Source organism: Engraulis encrasicolus, chromosome 13 (genome assembly GCF_034702125.1).
Source record: "Engraulis encrasicolus isolate BLACKSEA-1 chromosome 13, IST_EnEncr_1.0, whole genome shotgun sequence".
In the NCBI taxonomy this organism is placed as follows: domain Eukaryota; kingdom Metazoa; phylum Chordata; class Actinopteri; order Clupeiformes; family Engraulidae; genus Engraulis; species Engraulis encrasicolus.
The window spans coordinates 21642077-21667076 of record NC_085869.1 but is presented as its reverse complement, the minus strand read 5'-3'; the positions used below and the strand labels follow the sequence as shown (position 1 = coordinate 21667076).

The following is a 25000-nucleotide window of genomic DNA, read 5'->3' as shown; positions in this document are numbered from 1 at the left end:
TGTCACTAAATAACTTTAATGCTTAAATATTTTCCTAAACCTCGTAGCTTTGGAGTTTTCCTACCATTCCACGTGCACTCCAGCCGCAATGTTCAATCCTTACAGTGATATGCATTTTCACATAGGGCTACTGATAGTTTGTATCTCGAGTTTGGTAGCCTCTTACTGCAGCAGGGGTTGCCGGCGACCCTATTCACTTGCTGAAAATGCTTAACTACATCATAACATTGCCATGACATTACAGAGAGCCATAGTGCTGCGCTAAGGGGTTAACTGAAAATCAGCTGTTCGGTAGCTCCACTCGATGGGCAATCCCCCTGGACATGGTGGTGAGCATGTGTGCGCATGCCCAGTAGCGTATAGGAGCTAATCTCGATTAGGGGTCGACCGATACAGGTTTTTTAATGGCCGATGCTATTCCGATTTTTTTTTCATCACCCTTGGCTGATTCCCGATTTCCGATACCGATATCCGATATTTGGGGCCGATATGGGTTAAAAAAAAAGGTTAAAAAATGACTATTCCATGTCTCAAGTTAAAAATAAACATTCCTTTAACATTATCAAATTGAGGTATAACTTGTAACATTTAAACACCCACTCTAACAATCAAGTCATGTCTAACAATCAAGTAATAAAAAAACGAAGTGTCTTGGTGCTTTTAAAAAAAACCCGAATGACATAGAATAATAAATATTGCGTATCGGCCAAAACCACACGCGTATCGGCCAATACCGATACACTTAAAATATGCAAATATCGGGCCGATATCGAACCGATATATATATCGGTCTATCCTTAATCACATATCGACAGGACACTCCCTCTCTTTTGGTTTCTTACTCTTTGTTTCTCAAACCCCCTCCTGCTTTTATTTTCCTGTTTCTCTGTCTCTGTCTCTGTCTCTCTTTGTCTTGATCTCTGTCTCTCTCTCTCTCTCTCTTTGTCCCTATCTCTCTGTTAAAACACTATCTCCGTTTACCTGCTTTTCTGGGCCCTCTCACATATCTATCCTGTCTCGCTCTCTTGCACCCTCTGTCTTGTTCTTTTTCCCTCACTCAGCCCCTCTTTTCTGTCTCACTTCCCTCTAGCTCTCTCTCTCTCTGTATTTGTCTTTCTTTTTCTCTCCCACTGCTATCTCTCTCTCTCTCTCTGTCTCTCTCTCTCTCTCTCTCTCTCTCTCTCTCTCTCTCTCTCTCTCTGAGCTGTGTAGTGCAGTTAGAGAGTGAAGGTCATAGAGGACGTGCTGTGAGCATCTCGGTGTGATTGCAAAGCCTCTGATGCCCCTCTTAAAGAGAGGGCTGCTGCTAGTGGTTAACTCCAAACGCCTCAGCCCCGGGAACACTTAAGGGTAATGGCCTGGCAGTCTAATAATGAACGTTTTGTTACAAAGGGTTAGATTTAATCAACGTCTTTGTCTCTGTGTCTACACGTGCGTGTGTGTGTGTCTGTCTGTCTGTCTGTCTGTCTGTGTCCCTGCTTGTGTGTGTGTGTTCCTGCCTGTGTGTGTGTGTGTGTGTGTGTGTGTGTGTGTGTGTGTGTGTGTGTGTGTGTGTGTGTGTGTGTGTGTCTGATCGTGTGTGTGTGTGTGTTTCTGTGGAGATTCTTCTTCAGCCAGGTTGTTTAGTTGTTGGCAACTGGCAACTTCTGGACAGGTTGTCAAGATACAAAAATGGAGTTCAGTTGCCTATAACTAAACTCTTGACTGTGCCTGCGTGTGGGGTTATTACGTCCATATTTGTATGAATGTGGAGGTGCTTTATTGTGAAAGGCCTTTTGGCGTGTATCCACCTCACTCTCTTTGTTTGCCTCAAACTCTGTGTATGCTTTATTGGCATGACAAATGATGCATTATTTTGCCAAAGTTCCCTAATGACTGACCACTAACAGCGCTGTTGTATTTTCCCTTTGTTTATTGTGGTGGATTTTTGTTTATGCCAGCCTGTGGTTGGACGTTTATGTTTGGCCCGAGCTCACATCCTCTGCCTCTCTTCAGGGGCCGACCGAGGACTCCAGGCTCTTCTATTGGATAGTTTACCTCCTAACTTCACCTGATTTTCTCCGGAACCAGCTTTGTAATATAGGCACCAGCTCTCCTTTCTCCTTTCTCTTACTTTCTCAAGCATGTGGTGTTTAGGGGGATGTTTTTGTGAATTTGGAAATGAAGAGAACAGTGGGGCTGAGGCTTTGTTTTTTTTTTTTCCTGCAAACTCTGTGGATGTAGTACTCCCCAACTGTGAAGATTTATAGTAATTATGGAAATTGGTCCAGTAAGCAAGTTGAAGGGCTTTTTAATTCTCTGTCTGTCTGTCTGTCTGTCTGTCTGTCTGTCTGTCTGTCTGTCTGTCTGTCTCTCTCTCTCTCTCTCTCTCTCTCTCTCTCTCTCTCTCTCTCTCTCTCTCTCTCTCTCTCTCCAGCCCCGGGTCCCTTGGGAGAAGCGTGCGTTCCCCCTCAGCATTGAGGAAGAGGAGGCCCTGAAGTTTGTTGAGGAGGAGGAAGATAAGAAGGCGCCTCCTCCGTTCGTGTGCTGGTCTGGGGAGGAGTGCAGCGGCGACTCCAGCGATGAAGATGGAGGAGGAGCAAGAGGAGGAGGAGGAGGGGACTACAGCGGCTCCGAGAGAGGAGACCCCACACCGCCACCCAGTGGACGCAGGCGGAGGCGCACCTGGGCCAAGGCTCCCAGGCTGCACAGCTGACGACGCCTGATGAAGTTGCCATGGCGCACCACACAGGTGATGCGATACTCCGTGCAGTGCAGCCCCCACTGGACCACCACACACACACACATTTGTCACATGATCTCTCCATAGTGGTTCATTGTTGTCCAAGTATATTCCAAGTACATTGTATGCACAATGTTACTCAGGTGCTCATCTGTAACACATGAAGTCAAAATCCAAACAAGAAGGGTAGAGCAGAGGCACTCTGCCATTTGGGGAAAAAGATTTTAAAACGCCTTTAATATAATAGGGCAAATCTATTTAAAGACGCATGGGCCTACGTTTTGTGGCCATATTGGTCTTTCTCATGGCTGCTTTTTAAAATCCCAGAATCCCAGAAATGAAGTCAATAAAACTGTTTGTTTATAGGTGGAATAGGTTACAAGAGACTACTAATAATTTAAAAAGATGATAATGAGGATGCTTTGAAGCTCAGCAGCACAATCACATCATATCAGGACCTGTGTGAAGCTGGCCCCCCCTCCGACCCAAAATGCTGAAATAACACTGCAGATTGTTTGTGCTACGTTTGTGCCGGATTGTGCTGTAAAAATGTTCGTTTGTGCTATTAAGGCTTTTGAGTAATTTAAATACTCAAATACTCATAATACTAATACATTTTCAATGGGCAGCCCCCCCTCCACGTCCATATTTCTCCTAAGTAGTCTCAATCGAAGGGAATTTGTTTGTGCTCATTTGTGCAGTGAAAATTAACGCTTCAATCACTTGTTTTGTAAAATAACAGCCGTTTTATTGCTATTATTAAAACGACTGTAACTTTACAAAACAAGTGATTGAAGCGTTACAGGTCATATCAGGTGGTTGTTTTCTGGACTGAAGGGTAACAGAAGGGCGATAACGATACTGCCTCCTTCCAATGCGATACAGTATTGTGACTGCGTATCACGATCTCTCTGTTCGTCAAAGCCCTACCGGACTCTAATCTGTCCTTTTCCCCACACATGCCATGGGTGCAATAGTGCATTGTGTCACAGCACCCCCACCCCACGCGCGGCTCATTTTCACCATTTCTTTTTTTCCCCGGCAATGCCACTTTGTGTGCCACGCGCACATCAGGCGTTGTTTACAGTGACAGGGCTTATTTGGTCAAATCCTCCCTCATTGCCCAAAGGATTATATATTATCTGCGCAGCATCTGCTGTTGTGCTATACATTGTGTATGTGAGATGCTTCAGAAACGCCTGTGGGTAATCCCGCAGCCAGACACAATCCATACTAACGCACAACTGCTGCGTCTCACGATTCAGCCGTGTTTACTGTATTATCTGGTGCTGATGTCACCACTGTTGTGTGCCGTTCCTCTAACACAAATGTCTGGCCAGAGAATCTGGAACTGATGAGAAGGGTTTATTTGCTGAAGCTGTCCAGGTGGTACTGCAACTAGTTGGCGATCGTGGGCAACTAAGTGAAAAATGAACTGATCAAGCTGCTTAAAATAAATTTTCTTTGTATCATTTTTTGCCGCGCAATATTCATTTTACATTCGATACTAGTCATAAAAAGAAGGCGTCTGAGTCTTAATAAGTTTTTTTTGCATCCATTTTTATTATTCAAGTTTTTGTGGGGCCAAATCCATATACTTTAGCTATATATGCTAGCCAGGACAGGTCAAAATCTTCTGCCCTGGAAGAAATACTAAACACCTATGGAATTTGACAATACCTTCTCTAGTATAATACCAACCATAGTTCTAAGCAGGATATTTGTATTTGTGAGGTTGATGACTGGAAATCGGAATAAAGAGCATTTAGCCCTATTGACTCACATTTAAGTTTCCCAGTCATCACTTCTACGTGGAACTGCACGTTTTTGATGGTACAATAGTCAAGTCGAGTGTACTCTATTGTTAAAAATCTATGTAACAGGGTAAGCACAGATGTTTGAAATTGGAGCCAATGGGAGTGACCATTCTCACATGCTCACACTTTCTTTGGTGTGACTTACCTGTAGTAATTTACTTACATGTAAAATACCGGTACACTGATGTCACCACTCTTGTGTGCTCTTCCCCCAAAGCTGCCAGCTGCCAAGATGTGACCTCCGGAGCTCACAGGAAATGACATCATGCCGCGGAAGCCATGCCTGTGAAAGAGGTGCCACTGTGTTCAAGCGTCCGGCAGATACATAATGGACCAGTACCAAGAGAGTCAAAGTTGGGGAGTCATGTGACTCTTTCAGGCCACAGTGTGTTACTGTAAAGTATTCTTTTGTAAAGTTATTATTATTATTTATTTATTTTTTCACCCATCTTCATGTTGGGCCACATTATTTGTAAGATGGATGTGGATCTGCGGACATCTTGAAGAATTTAAATAAAAAAACAAGACAAGCTTTATTTTTTTCCAAAATGCCATTTTGTCATTTTCAACGTCATACTGCCCTTTTTATGTATTTATAACACTAAAAGTGTATATTATTTGCCATTTGTTTTTTGGGTGTGTAAGACACAACATGCAGTACCTGCAAACTACAGCCATTTTGATTTATGAATTGTATATATGAAATATAGTTTCTGAGCTGAAATGTGTTAGTTCATTGTTAAAATGTTTTTATATCTTTATAAGTTGTTATAGAGCTGTAGAACATTACAGTGTTGTGGGTTTAGGTGTATTTATTTATTTATGTATAATGTATGTGTGTGATGGCCTTTCTGTCTTTTTCTATTTCTCTCTCTTTCTCTCTCTCTCTCTCTCTCTCTCTCTCTCTCTCTCTCACTCTCACTCTCCCGGTGTCTCTCTCTCTTTATTTCTCCCTCCCTCACGTTTTTTCTCTGTTTCTGTCTGTATGCCGATGAGAAGGAGAACAGAGGGAGAGAAAAATAGAGACCATTTTTGTGTCCAAGTCTGTGTGTGCATGTTCAAATGTGGACCATCTGAGTCACACCAAAGTATCTAAACAATATTTTTTATTTGGTACTTGCCCTCAGAGCAGATTCATGTTTCAATGTTTCCAGTGTTTTAAAGTGATGTTCAGTGTGTGTGTGTAAGCGATGTTCTCTTCTTTACGTAGTTCACAGTGTGTCATTGTAACATGGTTGACGTGAGGATGTTGGAAGTAAAGTGTTGATCAAGAAAACGTGTTTGGCTTCTTTCTCCGTGTTTTTTGACAAGCCTCTGGAAGACGATGGAACTGTCTGTGACATCCGCCATTGTTTATTCTCGGTTTGCTGTCACTATGACATTTAAAAAGAAAAAAAATGTTGGTAACACTTTATTTTAGGGATACATCTATTAGCACTAATGAATACAATGTTCCTGTATAAGTAACTTGTAAGGCATGTACTAAGCAAAATCAAACATTTGTTAGGCATGTATTCGCAAATGTCTTGCTCATGCACAATAAGGGATTTATTACCAATTTAACCTTAGTAAGAGCCTAGTAGGCCTTAGCATTTGCTTAGTGCATGCCTTACAAGGCAGGCATTAACATTGTATGTATTAGTGCCAATAGATGTATCCCTAAAATAAAGTGATACCAAATGTTTTTAGGGCTTTTTTGGTTTTAGTATGACAGAAGCAAGACAAGGCAATTTATTTCTAAAGAGCATTTCATACATGGAAGCAATTCAATGTACTTTACGAAGACATAAATACCATGCAAAAAAGTGAGAAGATAAAAAGCATAATAACAATAGCCGCGCAAGGCGTGCGGTAAAAGAAGACAAAGGCAGATACAACAAGATAAAAAAGGAAGGAATAAAACAGGAAGTTAAAAAACAGATAAAAAAGCTAAAACCCTTGAAAACATCTAAAAGAAGGCATCTGAAAGGCCAGGAAACAAGTTTCAGAGAGAGATGGGAAAGGGTTGGGATATGACCCAGGCTGAGACTTGAACCAGTATCCCCATGAGCATGCAAGCCCTTATACAGTATACAGGTGCCTTAGTGCGCTGCGCCTGGCCTGGAATTTTGTCATTTTAGGGGCAAGGCCACTTGGCCTTTTGAGCTTTTTTAAGGGCACTAAGGCCAAAGCCAGGGCACCAAGGCCATAAATTAAAACAAAACACTAATGGATAAAAGCGGCTGGTAAGTTGGTCTTTTTTAGTAATCAAATCGAAATGTAAGCAGCACTTGGCAGGCTGGCTGGTGTTAATTCAGAGTGAACGCAGTGCAAAATACAAGAGTGCGTGAGGGTAGGGTAACCATGTCCGTGACCTCAAAAAGGAGGACAAGTTTTTGGGGGTCCTCCCCCATGAAAATGTGCGTTTCTTAGATGCAGTTTCATGCATTTTAATGCATTTTAATCATTTAGGTGTCCAGCTTAATGCTAACCTGCAAAACTTCGTCAGGCAGGGCATCAATGCCACTGTGGCCTTATGGCAGATATTTTTTTTCAAGGGCACAAGGCCAAAGTGGGAGGGCACGAGGGCCATGGGTGGCCCTCACGAAATTCCTGCCCTGGCTGCGCCACAGCATCCCCATTTCTCAACACCTCGAGTGTTTTTGGATCCCATCAAAAGCCATTTTGACGCTGCAAGTTCCAAACTAGTAATGCTGCCTGCCTGTCTGTCTGTTTGTCTATCTGTCTGTATGCCTGTATGCCTGCCTGTCTCTCTGTCTTTACCATATGGGTCTAGAGATCCTCATACAATGTCATGGTGATAATTGCTAGGAATGGAACTGAATGGAGTTATGAACAAGTGAAGCAACTGAAGTAACTCCAGAGTTGCCCAGTAGAGGGCTCTGTTGTGTTTTATTTACATCTTGGGTCTCTGTCTGCAATGCCTAGTTCATGCGCCTCAAGAATACTTGGACTGTCCAGGCATGAAGGTTTATCAATATAAGCCTGTGTTCAGTCTTGCAGGTATACTCTGCTTTGGATGTTAAAAATAAGCAATTGAGTGCACCACTCTCATTGATGTTGTGAATATCATTAAACCTGTCTCAACATATTTCGGACATAAGGACAGATGGTTATTGCACATCACAGCACTTGAAATGTTAATTAGGTGAACATTCCCTGTTAGCCATGCTCTCTCTCTCTCTCTCTTTCTCTCTCTCTCTCTCTCTCTCTCTCTCTCTCTCTCTCTCTCTCTCTCTCTCTCTCTCTCTTTCTCTCTCTCTCTCTCTCTCTCTCTCTCTCTCTCTCTCTCTCTCTCGCTCTCGCTCTCGCTCTCTCTCTCTCTCATACTGCTCACTGTGTACTTTACATGTGCGAGTCATTTATGTGTGTGAGTGAGGCATTCCTGTGCCTGATTATCTGGCGAACCTCTGAGTTTGGGAGTAAAGCTAACCCTGCAAGCCTCCTCTACCACCATCAGCAGCAGCAGTGAACCATTTGCTGTGAACAGGGTTGCCAGATGAGGCTGATGATTTCCAGCCCAAATAATGCTCAAAACCTGCCTGGAAGCACTAAATCCCACCTAATTATATTGATTTCTATGCTAAATAGCATTTTTCCCTGCAGATGGCTATCCTAAGCAGCCCAATTAGGCGGGAAACCGCCCAATCTGGCAACACTGTCTGTGAAGCTTCTCAGTAAGAAAATGCTGTGTTATTACAAGACTACTCATGCACTCTAGAAGATCATCTGAAGATGTAATCGACTCTCTAAGGGTCGAATTAACACTTTTACTGCGTTGGCAGCGGCTGGTGTCTGGCATCAGCTTGTCTCTGAAGCGTCTGGAAGACTGAGAGGTGTTAGCAGCAGCTGCAGTAGCAGTGATGGGTAATGACCCAGCCTCCGCGTTCATGATTACCTCAGCAGGTAAACGGGGAAGACGGGGTGGCTCAGTTCAGCTGGCCTTTCAGCCCTGGCTAAAGTGGCCAGGAGCAGGGCCGGATTAAGATGGCCTAGGGCCCCTACAGTAGGTGGCTGTGAACCCATCCCCCCGGAGGCCAAATTTCCTGACGAATTTTGCATGGACAGTGTCATAATTACGGTCTTGGAATTAAGGATAACATGTCTACCCATTGTACTGAACACCACAGAAGATTTTTTTCAATATTCTATCTTGTTACAATTTGGCATTTTTGTTCACTTCTGGCCTATCAGGGGCCCTAGGTAGATGGGGGCCCTAGGCTGCAGCCGTATCCAGCCTGTGCGTTAACCTGGACCTGGCCACGAGGTGTTTGATCCATGTCACCGCTTTAGAGCAGGCTACAGGTGACAGTTTCAGAGCCTTTACATGTCTGTCTGGCCTGGCTGTGTTGGTGAAAAGACTGCTGTAGGGACCAGTGCTGTGATGAGACTGTGTGACATTCCCCAGCTCTTTGTCTGTTTCTCTCTTTCTCTATCTCTGCCCCCCCCCCTCTCTCTCTGCCCCTCTCTTTCTCTTTCTCTCTCTCTCACATGAGCCTGTGACTCTTTCTTTCTCTCACTGATCCTAGAACAGTGCACCCCCCCCCAGCCACTCTCTCCCCCCCTGTGACTGAAGACGTGTGAACTGTTGTGGGCACCAAGGGCGTGCCGGCCGGCCGCTCTGATATCGATCGTCTCTGAGAGTTGGGGAAGCGTGTGCAGTCAAATGTGGCTCCCCTGCCTCCCTGCTACTGAGCCTCTCCCACATACAGATGCCATTGCGAATCACTCAAGAGGATATCAACAGGGACGGAGCTATGGGGTGGGGGTGGGGAGCAGGGCATTCGCCCCAGGGCCCTTCTGTATTGGTGGAGGGGCCCTGTTGCAACCTTGGCAGGCCATATGGGGGGCCCTATCATTGTCTTGCCCTGGGGCCCTGTGCGCGATTTTTCCGCCACTGGATATTAATATTTATCCTCCTGTGAGAAACCAGCGCCACCAAAAGCATTGTGCACAGAACATGAAGATATTATATTTTATCCTCCAAACCCTTATCTCTTTCCTTTACCCTCTGTGTGTACAGTATCATATGCTTTTGCACACTTAAAGCTTAAATGCTTTGTTTACCACCCTGATAGCAAAGGTTCGTTGAATCGACGGCGTTGGGTATTTTTATTCGCATTGATTTGATGATAATCGGTGCCGATTCAATCTCCCTTTGTCCCAAAGCCATTCTCATATTGCTATTTAACCCTTTAGCGCAGAGCCTATGTTATAACCTTACTGTCACCAAAATTGTAATGGCTATGTCTTTAATCTGTTACTTTAGGTTCTTTGTAATGTCATAGCAATGTTTTTATAATGTAGCTGAGTATTTTCCCAGCAAATAGTGATTAGGCCTGCCAGAGACCCCATCTGCACAGAGAGGCTACACAAGTCTCTGTCTGTACTTTATTTTTGTTTATTCAGACAATGTTCTGTGTTTTTGTTTGGAAGGTTAAGTTCTGAAATGAAGAAGGTCAGAGCTATGACAGCAGATAAACCCCCCTAATAATTATTGGGTGTTGCAAATGGAAGGAGGTTAGGAAAGAGGATATTGTCCACCCCTCGCATTGCACTGTAGTGTAGGTGGCTAATAATGAATAGGCCCCTGTGTCCTCTGTGGGCTCAGGAAGATGAATTACTCTGAAGTATCCCCCTGTGTGCACACTGCACTGCACCAGGCCTGTCGATAGAGGGGAGGGGGGCAAAGGGGTATGTTGTCCCGGGCCCAGGGAGATAGGAGGGCCAGAATTGGGTCCCCATTACATTGTATGTACAGACGGTCCCCATACAATGCACAACCTTCGACGCGGCAATGACACGTCATCTATCGCGTCACCTACCGGGCCTATTGTATTGGGCAGGGGGCCCTTTTGGATTCATTTGTCCTGGGCCCAGCGAAAGCTGTCAGCGACCCTGCACTGCACTGCCATCCGAGTGAAATAAGGAAATGCTTCACTGAATTTCCAGTGGGGGGGAGCATAATTCTGTATTGACGTTCGCATAGAATCTTTTAGTGGAATGTGCAATTTATTTATTCTCAGCCAAATTCAAAATGGGGACTCTCATTCTTTCTCTCTCTCTCTCTCTCTCTCTCTCTCTCTCTCTCTCTCTCTCTCTCTCCCTCTCTCTCTTTCTCTAACACCTCTCTACCTTGCATTTCCCCCCTTCCCCTCCCCACTTCTCTGTTCTGTGCTTTGTGCTTTGCTCTCAACCCCTGGGGAGGTAACTGATGGTGGCTCATTTTTAATTCCTACTTCCCCATACTCACCACTCTGTGACTCTAGGCACAGAGGGGATGAATGAATGAAAGGAACATATAGACTCTCAGTTCTTCATCACAGTCCAGGTTGGACTGAGAGTCTGACACGTCGTGCTATTACATTTTGGGAGCTTCAAACAGTGTTGCGGACTTATATTTTCCCTTCAATGATCTTTTATTTGGTCCAGCACCTGTGCTGCTGATGTCCGCCCATTCTCTGGCTTTTTGGAATGAATGAATGAAGGTTATCTTCCACACACCGCGCTCTTCCGTCTTGTTGGTGCATCTCTGAAGTAATCTAGTAGTAGGAAATGGATCGCACTCAATTTTTCTTCTTTCTTGTTGTTTTCTTTTTATTTTAACATTGCCAGTCCCTGCAATGTTAAAATAAAAAGAAAACAACAAGAAAGAAGAAAAATTGAGTGCGATCCATTTCCTACTACATTGAATGAATGAACCCAGCTGGTAGGAGGAGCAGGCACTACGAGCGTCAGCTGTAAGACTGGAATGACGTGCACACACTGGTTAGTACTGTATAATGCACTGAGAGCATTTGTAACTTTGCATGTACCGTACTCATGCATATTTTCCCTATGGCCATTTGTAACAAGGATTGATCGGCATGTGCCTGCTTTTATGGCATGGACATCCATCTTCTCTGAATCACACTTACCATCACTTACGGTACCATCCTTTTCAGAAAAGTCCTTCATGGCCCCACCATGGTACAAATGGTAGGGCACTCGTTTGCTATGCGGCCGACCTGGGTTCGATTCCTGGCCCGGGTCCTTTGCTGACCCTTCCCCGTCTCTCTCTCTCCCCTCTCACTTCCCGTCGTTACCCTCATTGTCCTGTCAAATAAAGGCAAAAAAAGCCCTCCCAAAAAAGAAAATAGAAAAGTCCTTAATCCATTGTGTAATAATATTTTCAAGTTGTCCATAAACAATTTTATTTTATCATTGTCACTCAGAAGCACTAATTCCTCAGTAATTACCTCCATCAAAAACTGCAGTGTTCTGGCAGGCTTTATATTCACCATTTAAAGATAATTTTGATGGAATCAGGGATGGTATGGGGTGGCAATGTGGTGAGGCACTCACCACTTCTGATAGGCCTGGCTGGTGTCTGGTGTCTGTCAGCCCGTCTCTCTCTCTCTCTCTCTCTGTCTCTCTCTGTCTCTCTGTCTGTCTGCTTGCTTCCACTCCGCAATGTTGTGTCTGGGTTCTGACTGAGTGCCGAAGCTGCCAACGCCAGCTGTGATGGGCCTGGCTGGCTTCAACACACACACACACACACACACACACACACACACACACACACACACACACACACACACACACACACACACACACACACACACACACACACACACACACACACACACAGGCTGGCATGAAGCCACATAGCACATGGGGAGAAGACGAAGAAAAAAAGCTTTTGACTTTTGGCCCGAACTCATCAACTGTTATAACGACTTGGGTAGAGGCAGTGACAATGACAAATTTCTCGTTACTTTTGATATATTGATATAGGGCCTACTATTGTGCTTAATATTAATATTTACATTTCCCATGAATAGATATATAAAAGTAGCCTATGATCACGTGCGCACGCGATAACATTGATGATTGCAGTGCAGTAGCCTATGCCTTTGTTTTGCTTTTGGGATATGGACTTGGTTTTCTATACTGTTCTTTCCTGTTGTGTAATGCGCACTTCTGGGTTATTTACGGTATTTGGAGTCTGTGGGCGTGGTTAGGACTGTCTAGGAGTCTTCGGTTAGTCACTGCGCTCTGTGAGGTAGTCTGCAATAGACTGGTTGCGCCGCACAGGTAAGAAAAATATATTTATTTATTTGATGGAAAGTCATAATGTAAGGGAAATGTGGGCAGTGTATTTAATCAGCCTAACCTAATTGTATTCATTTAAAAATGACTGTTTTGCCATGCATGTGCTTTATAGAGTTTCTAATCCGTTGTTCAGTGTAAAAGAATGGACGCATTGTTCTGTTGCATGGTGGAATATTGACAGTACTTAGCGGAGTGGATGAATGATGTCTTCACAGAAAAAAACGGTGTGAATCTTGGTGACTTTTTATGTCCCCGGCCTGTTTTATACTTTGATGACGTATTTTAGTTATTTTTTCTCCGCAAGAATGTGGCCAACTCTCCAATTGCGCTTTGGTTGTGCAGTTGTAACAATACGCAATTCAAACCCGCACATTTACGAATGGCATACACGTATTTATCTTGTTGATTTGACCTGTACCGTTAGTGAGACTACTTGGTGGGGTTAGGCTGTTGGAAATGGGAGTGAAGTGCTGGATGTTAAGCCCTCACTGCGGCGTGCAGAAGGGGGACGCTGCGCTTTCAGGTCCAATGCTATGGTGCTGAAATAGGCTGTCCATCCCATTACGGTTTTCAGTCACCTCATTGCCTCTCTTTGCCGAGCCCTAAAACCATTGAGTCCCCTGATCTCTAGCGGTGTGAAACCAGGGTGTGCGAAACAATAAAGGTTGTTTATTTTCTCTACATCTTCGAACAATCGCCCATCGCCGGTCTAGCCTACCTGCTACACTGCAAAGACGAATGGAGCGGAAGGAATGTCAAATTATAACTATCTGGAGCCAGGCTATCAGTTACATCGGTGTAACCTGAAGAATGCCGCCAGCACAGCACGACTTGGCGTCTTATGTTCAGCCTCTCAACACTGTCCAGCATTGGTTACTAGTAACTCGTCTTTCTTTCCGCTCTGAAAAAGACCTGCGCAGCATTGCTGATGACACCTAGCCTCATTATGCATTCTATCTCCATTCATACCCAACGCCGTTATTCATGGCACTGGCGGTGGCGATACACAGGCAGACACGGCTCGAGGGTTATGCATGAGGTTGCTGACAGTTCCTGAACAGAAAGTGAAATTCACCTTGGGGAGCTTCAGATTTTGAGATTGTGAAGAAACTAAACAACCTGCATGGATGTACAATTCCATACCCAAGCAACTGTGTGTGTGTGATAACTGTGTTACCACCAAAAATCCGTTCTTGTTGGCAGACAGATCTCAAATATGGAACAGCCCCTTTGTTGTTTTGAAAGGTGATATAGACTATGCAGAAAACAGAATACTTGTGGGGAGTCTCTGCCCAGGCTCCAACTGTCTCGGTCTTTCACTGTCCTCTGATTTTGTTTGTAGACAATAGACTGAACCACACACACACATACACAGACACAGACACAGACACAGACACACACACACACACACACACACACACACACACACACACACACACACACACACACACACACACACACACACACACACACACACAGACATAGATGTCGGTGTACACTGCCCATCATAAAGATGTTCTGTGTAAGAGAAAGTGCTGAGTCATTTAATGATTCTCACGTCTGTGTGAGCCTTGCTGTAGCACACTAATGGGAATAGACTTCTCAGTTATCAATTTTGTGCAGTGAATGGAAATAATGTCTGCAGGCAACCAGTTGACCCCCCCCCCCTTCCCCCAAACACACACACACACACACACACACACACACACACACACACACACACACACACACACACACACACACACACACACACACACACACACACACACACACACGATGCACACGCCCCAGTCATCCCGCTCCGTCATGCCAATCGGTACATTGATGTCATGATGTCCATCTCTACTACTACTGTTCGCCATTTCATGCCTCGGATCCAGAGGACCTGCAGTATACACTGCATCAGCCAGCAGCAGAGAGAGAGAGAGAGGGAGAGAGAGAGAGAGAGAGAGAGAGAGAGAGAGAGAGTGGCGTTTGCCCCCCTCCTCCCCTCCTCCCCAAGGTGCACTGTAAGGAGCTTATTGCATAAAAAGCCCATAGATGACAATGGCAGACTGTCAGTTAGTGATGAATGCAGAGAGAGAGAGACAGAGAGAGAGAGAGGGAGAGAGGGGGGACTCATTGGTATGCGAAGGCCGTCGCCCTCCATTTTACTGCCCGTCCGTACCCGGCCAAAGGCAGACTGGAGAGAGACAGGTACAGCAACAAGCCCAGCCAAGCACCACCACCACCACCACCAAGTAACCACACACTACACAGCACATCCTGTAGTGTTAATTGAACACCTAGAGGGTCACTTTTAACAGACATCATAATGTTGGTCGTACTGTTAAAGTGTTGGATGAACACTGCAAAAAAAAAATGACGGAGTGCGACGACAAGCCGGCAAATGCTTCCAATGCTAAACAAGGAATCAAGTCAAGTCAGACACAGTTACCTGCTCGAGCCTAATGACACATTTGCATGCTGTCACACACTATAGCCATTGATTTGCATTCGATGTGAACACTCTTGTCGTGAGGCATGAGGTATGAGAATAATGTGCACATAATGACCAGAGAGAGGGAGAGACAGGAGCAAAGTGAGTGAGTGAGCTAAATCGATGGAGGTGCCAGGACCCCCACCTCACATCTGTCAGCAGGATGGACTGAGGCAGGAGCCGTCAAAGTGGGGAGAGGCGAGTATAGGTTGACTGCACACCTAGGCCAGACAAAATGGAACAAAATGCTGAATGGAACGAGGCATAGGCAGAGAATGTGTGTGTGTGTACAGAGTTGTGGTTGACGGACACTGGACTGCCTACCCAATCAGAGGCAACTCAAGGCTCAGCTGGGGGCCCCAAGCAAAGATTCAAATGAATGAACACTTGAACCAAAATCGCCATTACTGTAGTGTGAGCTGCTATTCACCAACTAGGGGCTTGGGGTCCCCAAGTGGCTGCCTGCCTATGCCTAGCCTGGTGACAAGATGTGCCTCTGTCCCCAATGGCTGTCATGGGGACAAGATGTTGAATGGAAGGGGCCCACAGACACTGACAGAGAACCCCCCCCCCCCAGAGATGTGTGTGGTACTATGTCCCTGGATGGGGATGAGGCTGGAGGTATGTGTCGACAGGATGGGCCAGAGCTAGCCAGGCCACGCACTCCTAGTGACGCAACACCTTCAGCGTTGCTTCTAGTCAGACCAAGAGCCATGTAAATATCGCTTCTGATCTCTGAGCTCCACCCACTTTGTCACAAATCAATCAACCAGTAGCAGACCTAGGGAGGCGGGTCAACCATGCAGTTTGGGAAACGTTAATTGTTATGCTGCTCTTGGTCTCGAGGAGATTTGAAAGTCGATGATAATCAGGCTAGGCCAAAGCCTCAAATGCCTCTTTTCCACTGCTCGACACAGCACAAATCAGCCTCCTCTTTTTGCTTTTTTATTGAGCTGTGTCATGCCTGTTAGAAAAGCAAAAAGTGACGGCCGAGTCGCACTTTGTCGAGCTGTAGTTCTACCTGAAAATCCCCTGTGGAAAAAAGGCAAAAGTGGAGGGAGGGAAGGAGGCCAACAATGCTTGACTACAGTACACAGGACTGACTCCTCAATGGCTGCAAGCGGCACAAAATGTTGAATGGAAGGGTGGGGGGGGCCCACAGTGGCTGAGACAGTGCCCCATACCAGTTGTGTGGTACGGTATGTCCCCTGGATGGAGGCTGGAGATTTTGAGGGAGGTGAGGGACAGCTGGACGGTGCTTTGAGGCTGGGCATATGTTGAAAAGCCTCGGTCTCAGGTACCCATGGTGCAGGAGGGGAGATAGAGATCTAGTGGCCTCTGTGTCCTGGGTATCTGTGTACATCAGCTGCTGGCGTCTGCTCTCAGGGCCTCTGATAGCATTGGCTGGGTCCAGGACAAAATCGTTTGAAAGGGCCCCCCACCCAATACATACAATGTATAATAAGGACCCAATTCTTGGCCCCCTCTCTTCCTGGGCCAGGTAAAACGGTCCCCTTTGTCCTCCCCCTGTGGACACCCCTGTCTGGCCTGCCTGCGTGCCTTCACTCGGGGAGGAGGAAGCCCCTTGAATAATGCAGCTCCTTCACATGTAACTCTTTCCTCACCTCGTCCAGGCAACACAATAAAAGCTGTCACTCAGCTCTCGGTTCCACCCACGTAGGCAGTGCTTAAACAACCCCAAGTCAAGCGCCCACGACGACGACGACGTGACAGTGACATGATGTATTGTATTTGTTTTCAGGGGCCGCTGTTACACATTAAATACAGTTGATTTTTGGTGTTAATGGCGCGTGTGTCTGAGTCAGGGGGAAATCTTTTTTACGGTCAGCCAATCGTTCGGTCGCTGTGTGTTACTGTTTTATGGGACGAGGAGGTTGACCTAGTGTCCTAGAGCAGTGTGGTAATAGTAGTGGCAGTGCTGTTGTCAGGGAAGCTGACAGGGGCCGCTGACAAAGGGGCCAATTGTCCCGGGCCCAAGAAAGAGATTGGGCTCAGAATTCGGTCTTCATTCATTGTATCAAATGTATTGAGACGGGGTGTGGGGGGGGGGCTTCCGATGGCTTTGTCCAGTCCCGGGCCCCGTCAAAGCTGCCAGTGGCCCTGACTGTAGTAGTAGTAGGCCAGGCTGTAGTGGTGTGGGATGGCACGTTGTCACATTTAGCTGGCCGACTCAGGCTGAGCTTGCCCTAATCAGGGTGACGTGGTGACCTCGATCTGGCCAGAGACGTTTGAGTCTGAGCTCCAGCACTCTGAGGGAACAGAGAATAGAATGCATGGAATGGGAATGGAGGACTGTGTGTGTGGACTCGTTCACATCTAAGGATCCAGGAATCCAACCCCCACCGCCCCGATGACAACAAAGTGACATGATCTCTGCTTTAGAAAGAAAAAGTGCTTTGTGTGTCCCCCTAGGTATGAATACGGGCACCGTGGGTGGGGCTGTTCTCTGCCTCTCTGCTGCAAGCTCTTTGGGTTCCAAGTGAATGCACTGTAATTAGAAGGAAAGAAGGGGTCTGTGCCTTTTGGGAAGAGGAAGAGGAGACAGCTGAATCTGACTTCAGTAGTGTGGTGGGTGGGCGCTATGAGAGGCTGAATACTGAGGGGAGTTGCAAGCAGGCCTGTGTGTTTGTGTATGGTTTTTATATTATTTGGGGGGAACTGTGCCCTTGTAAGCATAGGAGGAGCCATATTGCAGTTGAGTGGAGAGAGAGAGAGAGAGAGAGAGAGAGAGAGAGAGAGAGAGAGAGAGAGAGAGAGAGAGAGAGAGAGAGAGAGAGAGAGAGAGAGAGAGAGAGAGAGAGAGAGAGAGAACGCCGTCCGCCAACACAATGACCTCACTGTTCCCCTCCGTGCACGGCTGAAAACATGGAACTTCCTGCCTGAGCTATACAGCATGTTGGCCTCTCTGCTGCGTGAAATCAGTCTGGTGCCAGCCAGCACTGGGCAGTTTATAGTTACATTACCGTCAACTTGGAAAGGTGTCAGTGGGCAGCAGTGAAGCCGACAAGGGGGAACAAAGGGGTCAGTTGTCCCGGGCCCAGGAAAAGAGAGGGCCCAGAATTTAGTCCATATTACATTGTATGTATTGGTTGGGGGACCCTTTCAAATGACTATGTCCCGGACCTGGTAAAAGCTGTCATCGGCCCTGTCAGTGGGGTTTTCAATCCTCATGGAAATACGTAGAGGGGTTGGGCTGTTTGTGTCTTAGCTCGGTGCGTGACAACATGCATTGGACATGTATACTTGTATTCATTGGACATGTGTGCACACCCACACCCACACCCACACCCACACTGACTTCAGGTCAGCTCTGATTAGGTCAACTTCCTCATGTACTATACTAGTACTGTATGAGAATATCCACCAAAGCCCTGCTGTAATCTGGCCTCTGCTGCCCTTGGGTCAAAGACGTCCAAAAAGGAATTGTCATTCAGTGTAACGGATACCTTCTGCTAACTGTAAAGCTAAAAAAACATGATTTTTAAATTGTTTCAAGTGAATGGATGACAGCCGAGGCTTTCATGAATTCACTGGGAAAAAATAAAATAAAAAGAGTCATGTTTCTTACAGTTACAGTCAGCAAAAGGCATCCGTTACACTGAATGACAATTCCTTTTTGGACGTCTTTGACCCCCTTATCCCCCATCTCACCCCCCACCTTCCCAGCTTCCTCGGCCCAATTCGACCCAGTCCTTTATGCCCAGCCTCATCCACCCACCCACCCATGGGTGCCGTGAGGGGGGGTAAGGTGTTACAGATTCTAAGGGCCCAACAGCTCTGACTGGGCCCTGGAAGGATGCTGATAACATAATTTGTCATTTTGGGGGCCCAAAATTTGAATCTTTCATTTCAATCTTTCCCAACATTTTTTAGCAGCGCCCCTGCACGCACCCACACACCCGCCCCTGCTGTGTGAGTAGTCGACAGTTCCAGACTACTGAACCCACTGAAGCAGTCACATGTATCACCCAGGCTCAGTGATGGAGTCTCCATCTAGTAGAGTATTGACCAGTATCCAGGTCATTGGCCAGCACTGAGTACTGTAGGCCAGTGGAGAGAGACTGCAGAGCGTGCACTAGAGGCCTGCCAAGGGGAGGGAGGGAGGGAGGGCTCCCCCTGTAAGCAGTGGAGGAAAGCCTGGTGTGTAGTCTCTACAGGAGGCTCAGTCAAGAGCTTACCCGCGCCACAATCACCATAGTCCCTTATGGGTGATACATCTGGTGGACACCTAATAATGTTGCTGAATGCTACATGTGCGAGCTACATACCAGACGTAGTCAAGTCCTCATATCATACTGTATGTCTGTCATATCTGGTAGTAGATATGTTATAAGTACGTAAGCCTGTCTGTCTGTCTGTCTGTCTGTCTGTCTGTCTGTCTGTCTGTCTGTCTAACTGCCTGCTTGTCCGTCTGTCTGCTTGTCAGCCTGTTTGTCTGTCTGTTTTGCCTGTCTGTGTCTGACGTTGTGTGTATTGAGTTTTCCATTTTTTAGTGCATGTCGCAATGTTACAATTAGCTTTTTGTGTGTTGAGTGATTGAATGAGGCAGGCAGGGTAACTGGCCTCGTTTGCCCCAGCTCTGTTGAGCATCAGAATTTATTGGGCTTCTTGTGTGTAAGTTAAACCGTCCAATCCCTGAATGACTTGGCGTCCACAACCGCAACTCAGCTATTATTATACGGTGTGCTGTGCGGCTGCTCCTCAAACGGTATCATTATGAAAATAGATTGGATATAGAAAAACCGTCCCCAGAGGTTTGCTCATACCCACTTTTTTCCACCGCATAGTTACTACACACACTGGCAAATCATATGTAATCCCAAAGGTTGACTGACGGCTATGTGACGCCTTTCCTTCAAGAGTTCAGAGAAAAGGCCTTCGTGCCATGGCCTAAGGGTATGACACTGGGTTACTACAGATGGCGACCCGGGTTCGGATTCTGTTCCGGGTCATTTGCCGATCCTCCCTCTCACTTCCTATCACCTCTCATACTGTCCTGTGAAAATAAAGGCAAAAATGCCCCTAAAAATATATATTTTTAAAAGAGTTCAGAGAAAAGCCTTTGAACCAGGTAACCATTCTCCTTCAGACTTTCGTGTATGGCCAGCACAAGACTGTATTGCAGTGCAGGTTTTCTGCTCGCGCCCAAACAAATGACTTTTCTCCCTCTAAACAGTGTTTTTTTTTTGTTCCTGACTACGTCATTATCATTGGCGACTAAATCTTAACCCCCGAGACAGCTGTGAAATTAGTGCAGTATCTCTGTGCTGGGCGGGACAGGAGGCTTGCGCGCTCCATTCATTGCAGTGTCAGCTAATCAATGTGGAGAGTAATCATTGTCCGGCCAGCCAGCGGTGTATCAGGGCCCTACGCACCGTAGGGCTGGACTGGCCACCTGGCAATCCAGGCATTTCCCGTTGGGCCCCAGACCCTCGTGGGCGTTTACATTTTTTTATTTCTGAAAAAGGGGTCCACAAGGGTGCCGGGCCTACCGGTGAGTCAGTTGTGTGCCACTAATTATGAGGGGGGCCCCTTTAAGCCAAAAGTGCCCGGGCCATATTTCTCCCCCCGTCCAGCCCTGCTGACCGTAACGCTTCGCTCCCTCTGCTGCATGGCCGTAGTGTATGTAGTCCATTGATAAAGCACACACAGCAGCACACACACACAATCTCACAATCTCACAATATCAATGGGCATTCCCCATACTTGATGATCAGAGGACACGTCAATAACAGCTGAGCCATTTGCTGTCTTGTCTGGTGACCAGTCACAGGTTTTAGTGGCGTGATTGATTGCATGTGTACTGGACTTACTGTATATGGAAAAGAAATGTATGAAACTAGCAAAATAAATTCACCCTCAATGGATTCGACAAATCTCATTTGGCACATAAAAGTTGCACATTTCTAGTTGTTCTCATTCTGTATAGGAGTACAGAACACATACAAATGCACACAAACATTGTATAGGGCAGTGGTGCTCAAACTGTGGTACGTGCACCACTGGTGGTACTTGAGACATCTCTGGTGGTACTTGGAAGAATTCATGTTTTGTGCATTGATTTGAAGGCTGATCAAGTTGTTGCAGTCGAAAATGTCTCTTTGGTCTCACATTTTGTAATATTGAACTTTATGAATCTGAAAACATAATGCAGAATAATACTAGGCAAGCAAGAAATTTAAAAACAAACTTGTGAATGTTAGCGTAGCTGTTGATGCGTTTATTAACCTCTCCTGTATTGACTGACAAAAGTGAATATGGAAGGCCTTTGCTGCGATATTGTAATGTTGGTTGTCAAGGTGGTACTTGGAGAGCTCAGTATTTTCTCGGATGGTACTTCACACAAAAAGTTTGAGAACCACTGGTATAGGGAATGTAACTTAGCATATGTGCATGCACATACATTATTATATGGTACATCTACAAAATGTTTTATAATTATGTATGTCCCACTTATTATTTTCCTCTAAGAATGGTATAGCCATTGAATGACTGTATTGTGGTGGACACTAGGACTGTTCCATGTATTTCCTGATGGTATAGGCGGACAGGGCTGTCGGGATGAAGGGCTGTGATAATGAGTCATAGGTGTTTTCCCCTGCTGTGTGCTTCCCTGCTGGACGGCTTCTAGGCCATGTGTCCGTGTGTGTGTGTGCGCGCGTGCGTGCGTATGTGCGCGTATGTATATTCGTACGTGCGTTTGTGCGTACATGTGTATTCGTACGTGCGCGCAAGTGTGTGTGTGAGTGCGTGTGTGCATGTGTGTGTATTCGTGCGTGTGTGTGTGTGTGTGTGTGTGTGTGTGTGTGTGTGTGTGTGTGTGTGTGTGTGTGTGTGTGTGGGGACGTTCTGGGCTACTGTTTAATCTATCAATCCCCTTGCAGATCCTCCGCTAGACCATGTGACGCGTCAACCTGTGCTGAACTGACAGGTATTAAGGCTGCTTAAGTGAGCACTGCAGCCATGAGAGAGACTAATCAGCGGAGACAGCAGTGTGTGTGTGTGTGTGTGTGTGTGTGTGAGTGTATGGTGTGTGTGCGTGCGTGCGTGCGTGTGAGTGTGTGTGTGTGTGTGTGTGTGTGTGTGTGTGTGTGTGTGTGTGTGTGTGTGTGTGTGTGTGTGTGTGCGCATCCTTAAAAACACTGTGTGTGCGCATATGCATGTGTTTACAAAGCTAGTGGCCATCCATGTCTTAGCGTGTGTGTGTGTGTGTGTGTGTGTGTGTGTGTGTGTGTGTGTGTGTGTGTGTGTGCGTGTGTGTGTGTGTGTGTGTGTGTGTTATCGTGTTATCACCTGTGTTTGTGTGTCTTTGCCTAGTGTTTATGGAGGGCAGGCAGGTTTGCATAAGTCTAGTCAAAGTGAGGCCCTGTGATGTTATGTGTGGCTTACAGGGCCAGATTCATGTATCCTTTATTTAGCCAGGATTGTCCCATTGAGACTAGAGTCTCTTCTGCCAGGGAGTCCCGGTCAAAATGGCAACATACTAGTGGTGCTAGATTAAGATGACCCGGGGGCCCTAGGCTACAGTTTGCTGTGGGCCTCCCCTGGGGGCAAATTCTGTGACATAATTCCACAGACAGTGTCATAATGACAAGATACTAGGAATTAAGGATAACATGTCTACCAACAGTGGCTAGGAGAGGTAACAAGATTTAAAACTGTACTCGACATGACAGATGAGTTGTTCAATATTGCATCTTGTCATAATTCTACCATTTTTTTCACTTATGTCTGTTCAGGGTCCCCCTGGCAGGTGAGACCCCCCCCTCAACTAGGCTGCAGCCACATGTAGCCTGCGCGTTAATCCGTCCCTGGGGCCTATACCAAGAAGCTGGTTCAGGAGTAAACCAGAAAATGAGGACTCCATGCTCTTCTATTACACGATTTACCTCTTAACTTTCAGGAGGAGAGAAGTACCGCACACTCTCAAGTTAAATAAACAGTTTTTAATGTGACAACGTTTTAGCCTGTCGGCCTTCCTCAGGTCAAGTGTTACCTCTTAACTTTACCTAGTTTACTCCTGAACCGGCTTCTTAATATACTCCTCTGGTGGCTTGGTGACTGCAGGTTGCATGTGTTTAGCAGGTTTACATAACCTGTCATTGTGACGCCACTGCCCTAATCCACTTCCCCCTCCCTGTAGTTGCCTCCCTTACAGTAGCAGTGGCAGCAAGCTGAATGACAGACCTGGACCTCATCAAAAGTCCCATGTAATTTGTGTGTGTGTGTATGTGTGTGTGTGTGTGCGTGCGTGTGTGCGTGTGTGTGTGTGTGTGTGTGTGTGTGTGTGTGTGTGTGTGTGTGTGTGTGTGTGTGTGTGTGTGTGTGTGTGTGTGTGTGTGTGTGTGTGTGTGTGTGTGTGTGTGTGTGTGTGTGTGTGTGTGTGTGCGCACTTGCGTGTGTGCGTGCGTGTGTGTCTGTGTGGGGGTCTGTATTGCACATGCACGCTATAAATTGTGTATATGTGTGTGTGGGTGTGTGTTTGCAAAGGCCTGGGCCTCAAGTCTTTTACTTTCGAATGATGTTGTCAGCCAGTCTCAACACATCTTCTTGGGAATAACCTATACAGCATGTTGTGCAGAGATGAGAGACAGCAGAGGCCCTAAATGAGAAACGAGGTTTTTATGTTGTTGCCTGGACCAGGCTTTGTTTACTGTCCCACTCCCACTGCCAGTGCCTACTGTAACTCCCCACTGAAGTATGGGGGCATGGGAGCTTGCGTGTGTAACATCCTGACATTTAAAGATACAGAATCATGCTGACATAGCAGAGGAACCAGTATGGCGTTTGACTGAAACTAGCACAAATTCATATCTGTGTTTTTGTTAGACACAGTTGAGATAGCCGTACCACAAAACTGACTGAATGAGTTTTGATGTTGGTTTGAAGCTTCACCGTTCAGTCAGTTTGAAAAAGGAAATGCCTTGTCACCTCAGAAAAAAACAACGTTGCCTGATTGCGTGATGAATTCAATTCTATCCCTGTCATCCCTGGTTGACTCCCTCACTCACGGCACGGCAACATAATCTGTAGGTCTAGACTTTGTGCCTTGAAATTACTGTTCTTGAAACCACCAATGGGACAACAGCCTAGGTAAACAACAGATAGATAGAACATTCCAGACCCGAATTGATCTTGTGCTATGATGGAATCCAAATCACACAGCCCCCACATGAGAGAGAGAGAGAGAGAGAGAGAGAGAGAGAGAGAGAGAGAGAGAGAGAGAGAGAGAGAGAGAGAGAGAGAGAGAGAGAGAGAGAGAGAGAGAGAGAGAGAGAGAGAGTTAACAAACAGATAACAATGTTTGATTATCTCTGTTAATTTAGAGTAGTGTTTTTCATCGGGGTTGGTACAGCCTCCCAAGGTGTGTAGGAGAGCTCTAGGGGGGGCGTTGAGAAGGATACAGCTGAGAGGGGGCGTGCTTAGTTGTCATTGGGGGCCCTTAGTCCATTTAATTTTTTAATACTGGGGGTTGGGGGGTGGTGTCCGTCTGATGTCAAGGGGGCGTTGGGAGGCTTGTGATGAGGCCAGGTAGCTGTTTCTTCATAAAAGGTTGAGAAGCACTGGTTTGGAGACACTACTGGGATTGCTCATACTACTCCAGTATGTCATCATCATATTGCATGTGGCATGTCATCAGCCTCACTGGTGTGTCTTGAGGTCAATAGTCAATAGTGGTGAGAGTAGCAATAACTGGGTAGTGAGTAGAGTATGCCTGTTTCTTGTCCACTGGTGGCACATAACAGTCTCATGCCATATCCTCCACGTTTATTTGATTGGAGAAGTAGAGGTGCGAGGAGGAGTAATATCAGTGAGTGGTGACTGAGCATGTGTGTTTGTTGATCCGGTGCCGACACACACATATCC

General features: G+C 46.2%; 2 protein-coding genes across 2 annotated transcripts in view; both read left to right on the top strand.

Moving 5' to 3' along the window:
- The window catches only part of kansl1l (KAT8 regulatory NSL complex subunit 1-like), a 61497-nt gene extending 55682 nt beyond the window's left edge, over positions 1-5815 (top strand). The window contains exons 15-16 of the mRNA XM_063213446.1: positions 2417-2731; positions 4757-5815. Coding sequence (XP_063069516.1) covers positions 2417-2695 — 279 coding nt within the window. The 3' untranslated portion in view covers positions 2696-2731; positions 4757-5815. The remainder of the gene's footprint in view (positions 1-2416; positions 2732-4756) is intronic.
- Positions 5816-12534: 6719 nt separating this feature from the next.
- LOC134460859 (proline-, glutamic acid- and leucine-rich protein 1-like) overlaps positions 12535-25000 on the top strand; it is a 132035-nt gene continuing 119569 nt past the window's right edge. The window contains exon 1 of the mRNA XM_063213450.1: positions 12535-12615. The gene's annotated coding sequence lies outside the window, so the exon portion shown is untranslated. The remainder of the gene's footprint in view (positions 12616-25000) is intronic.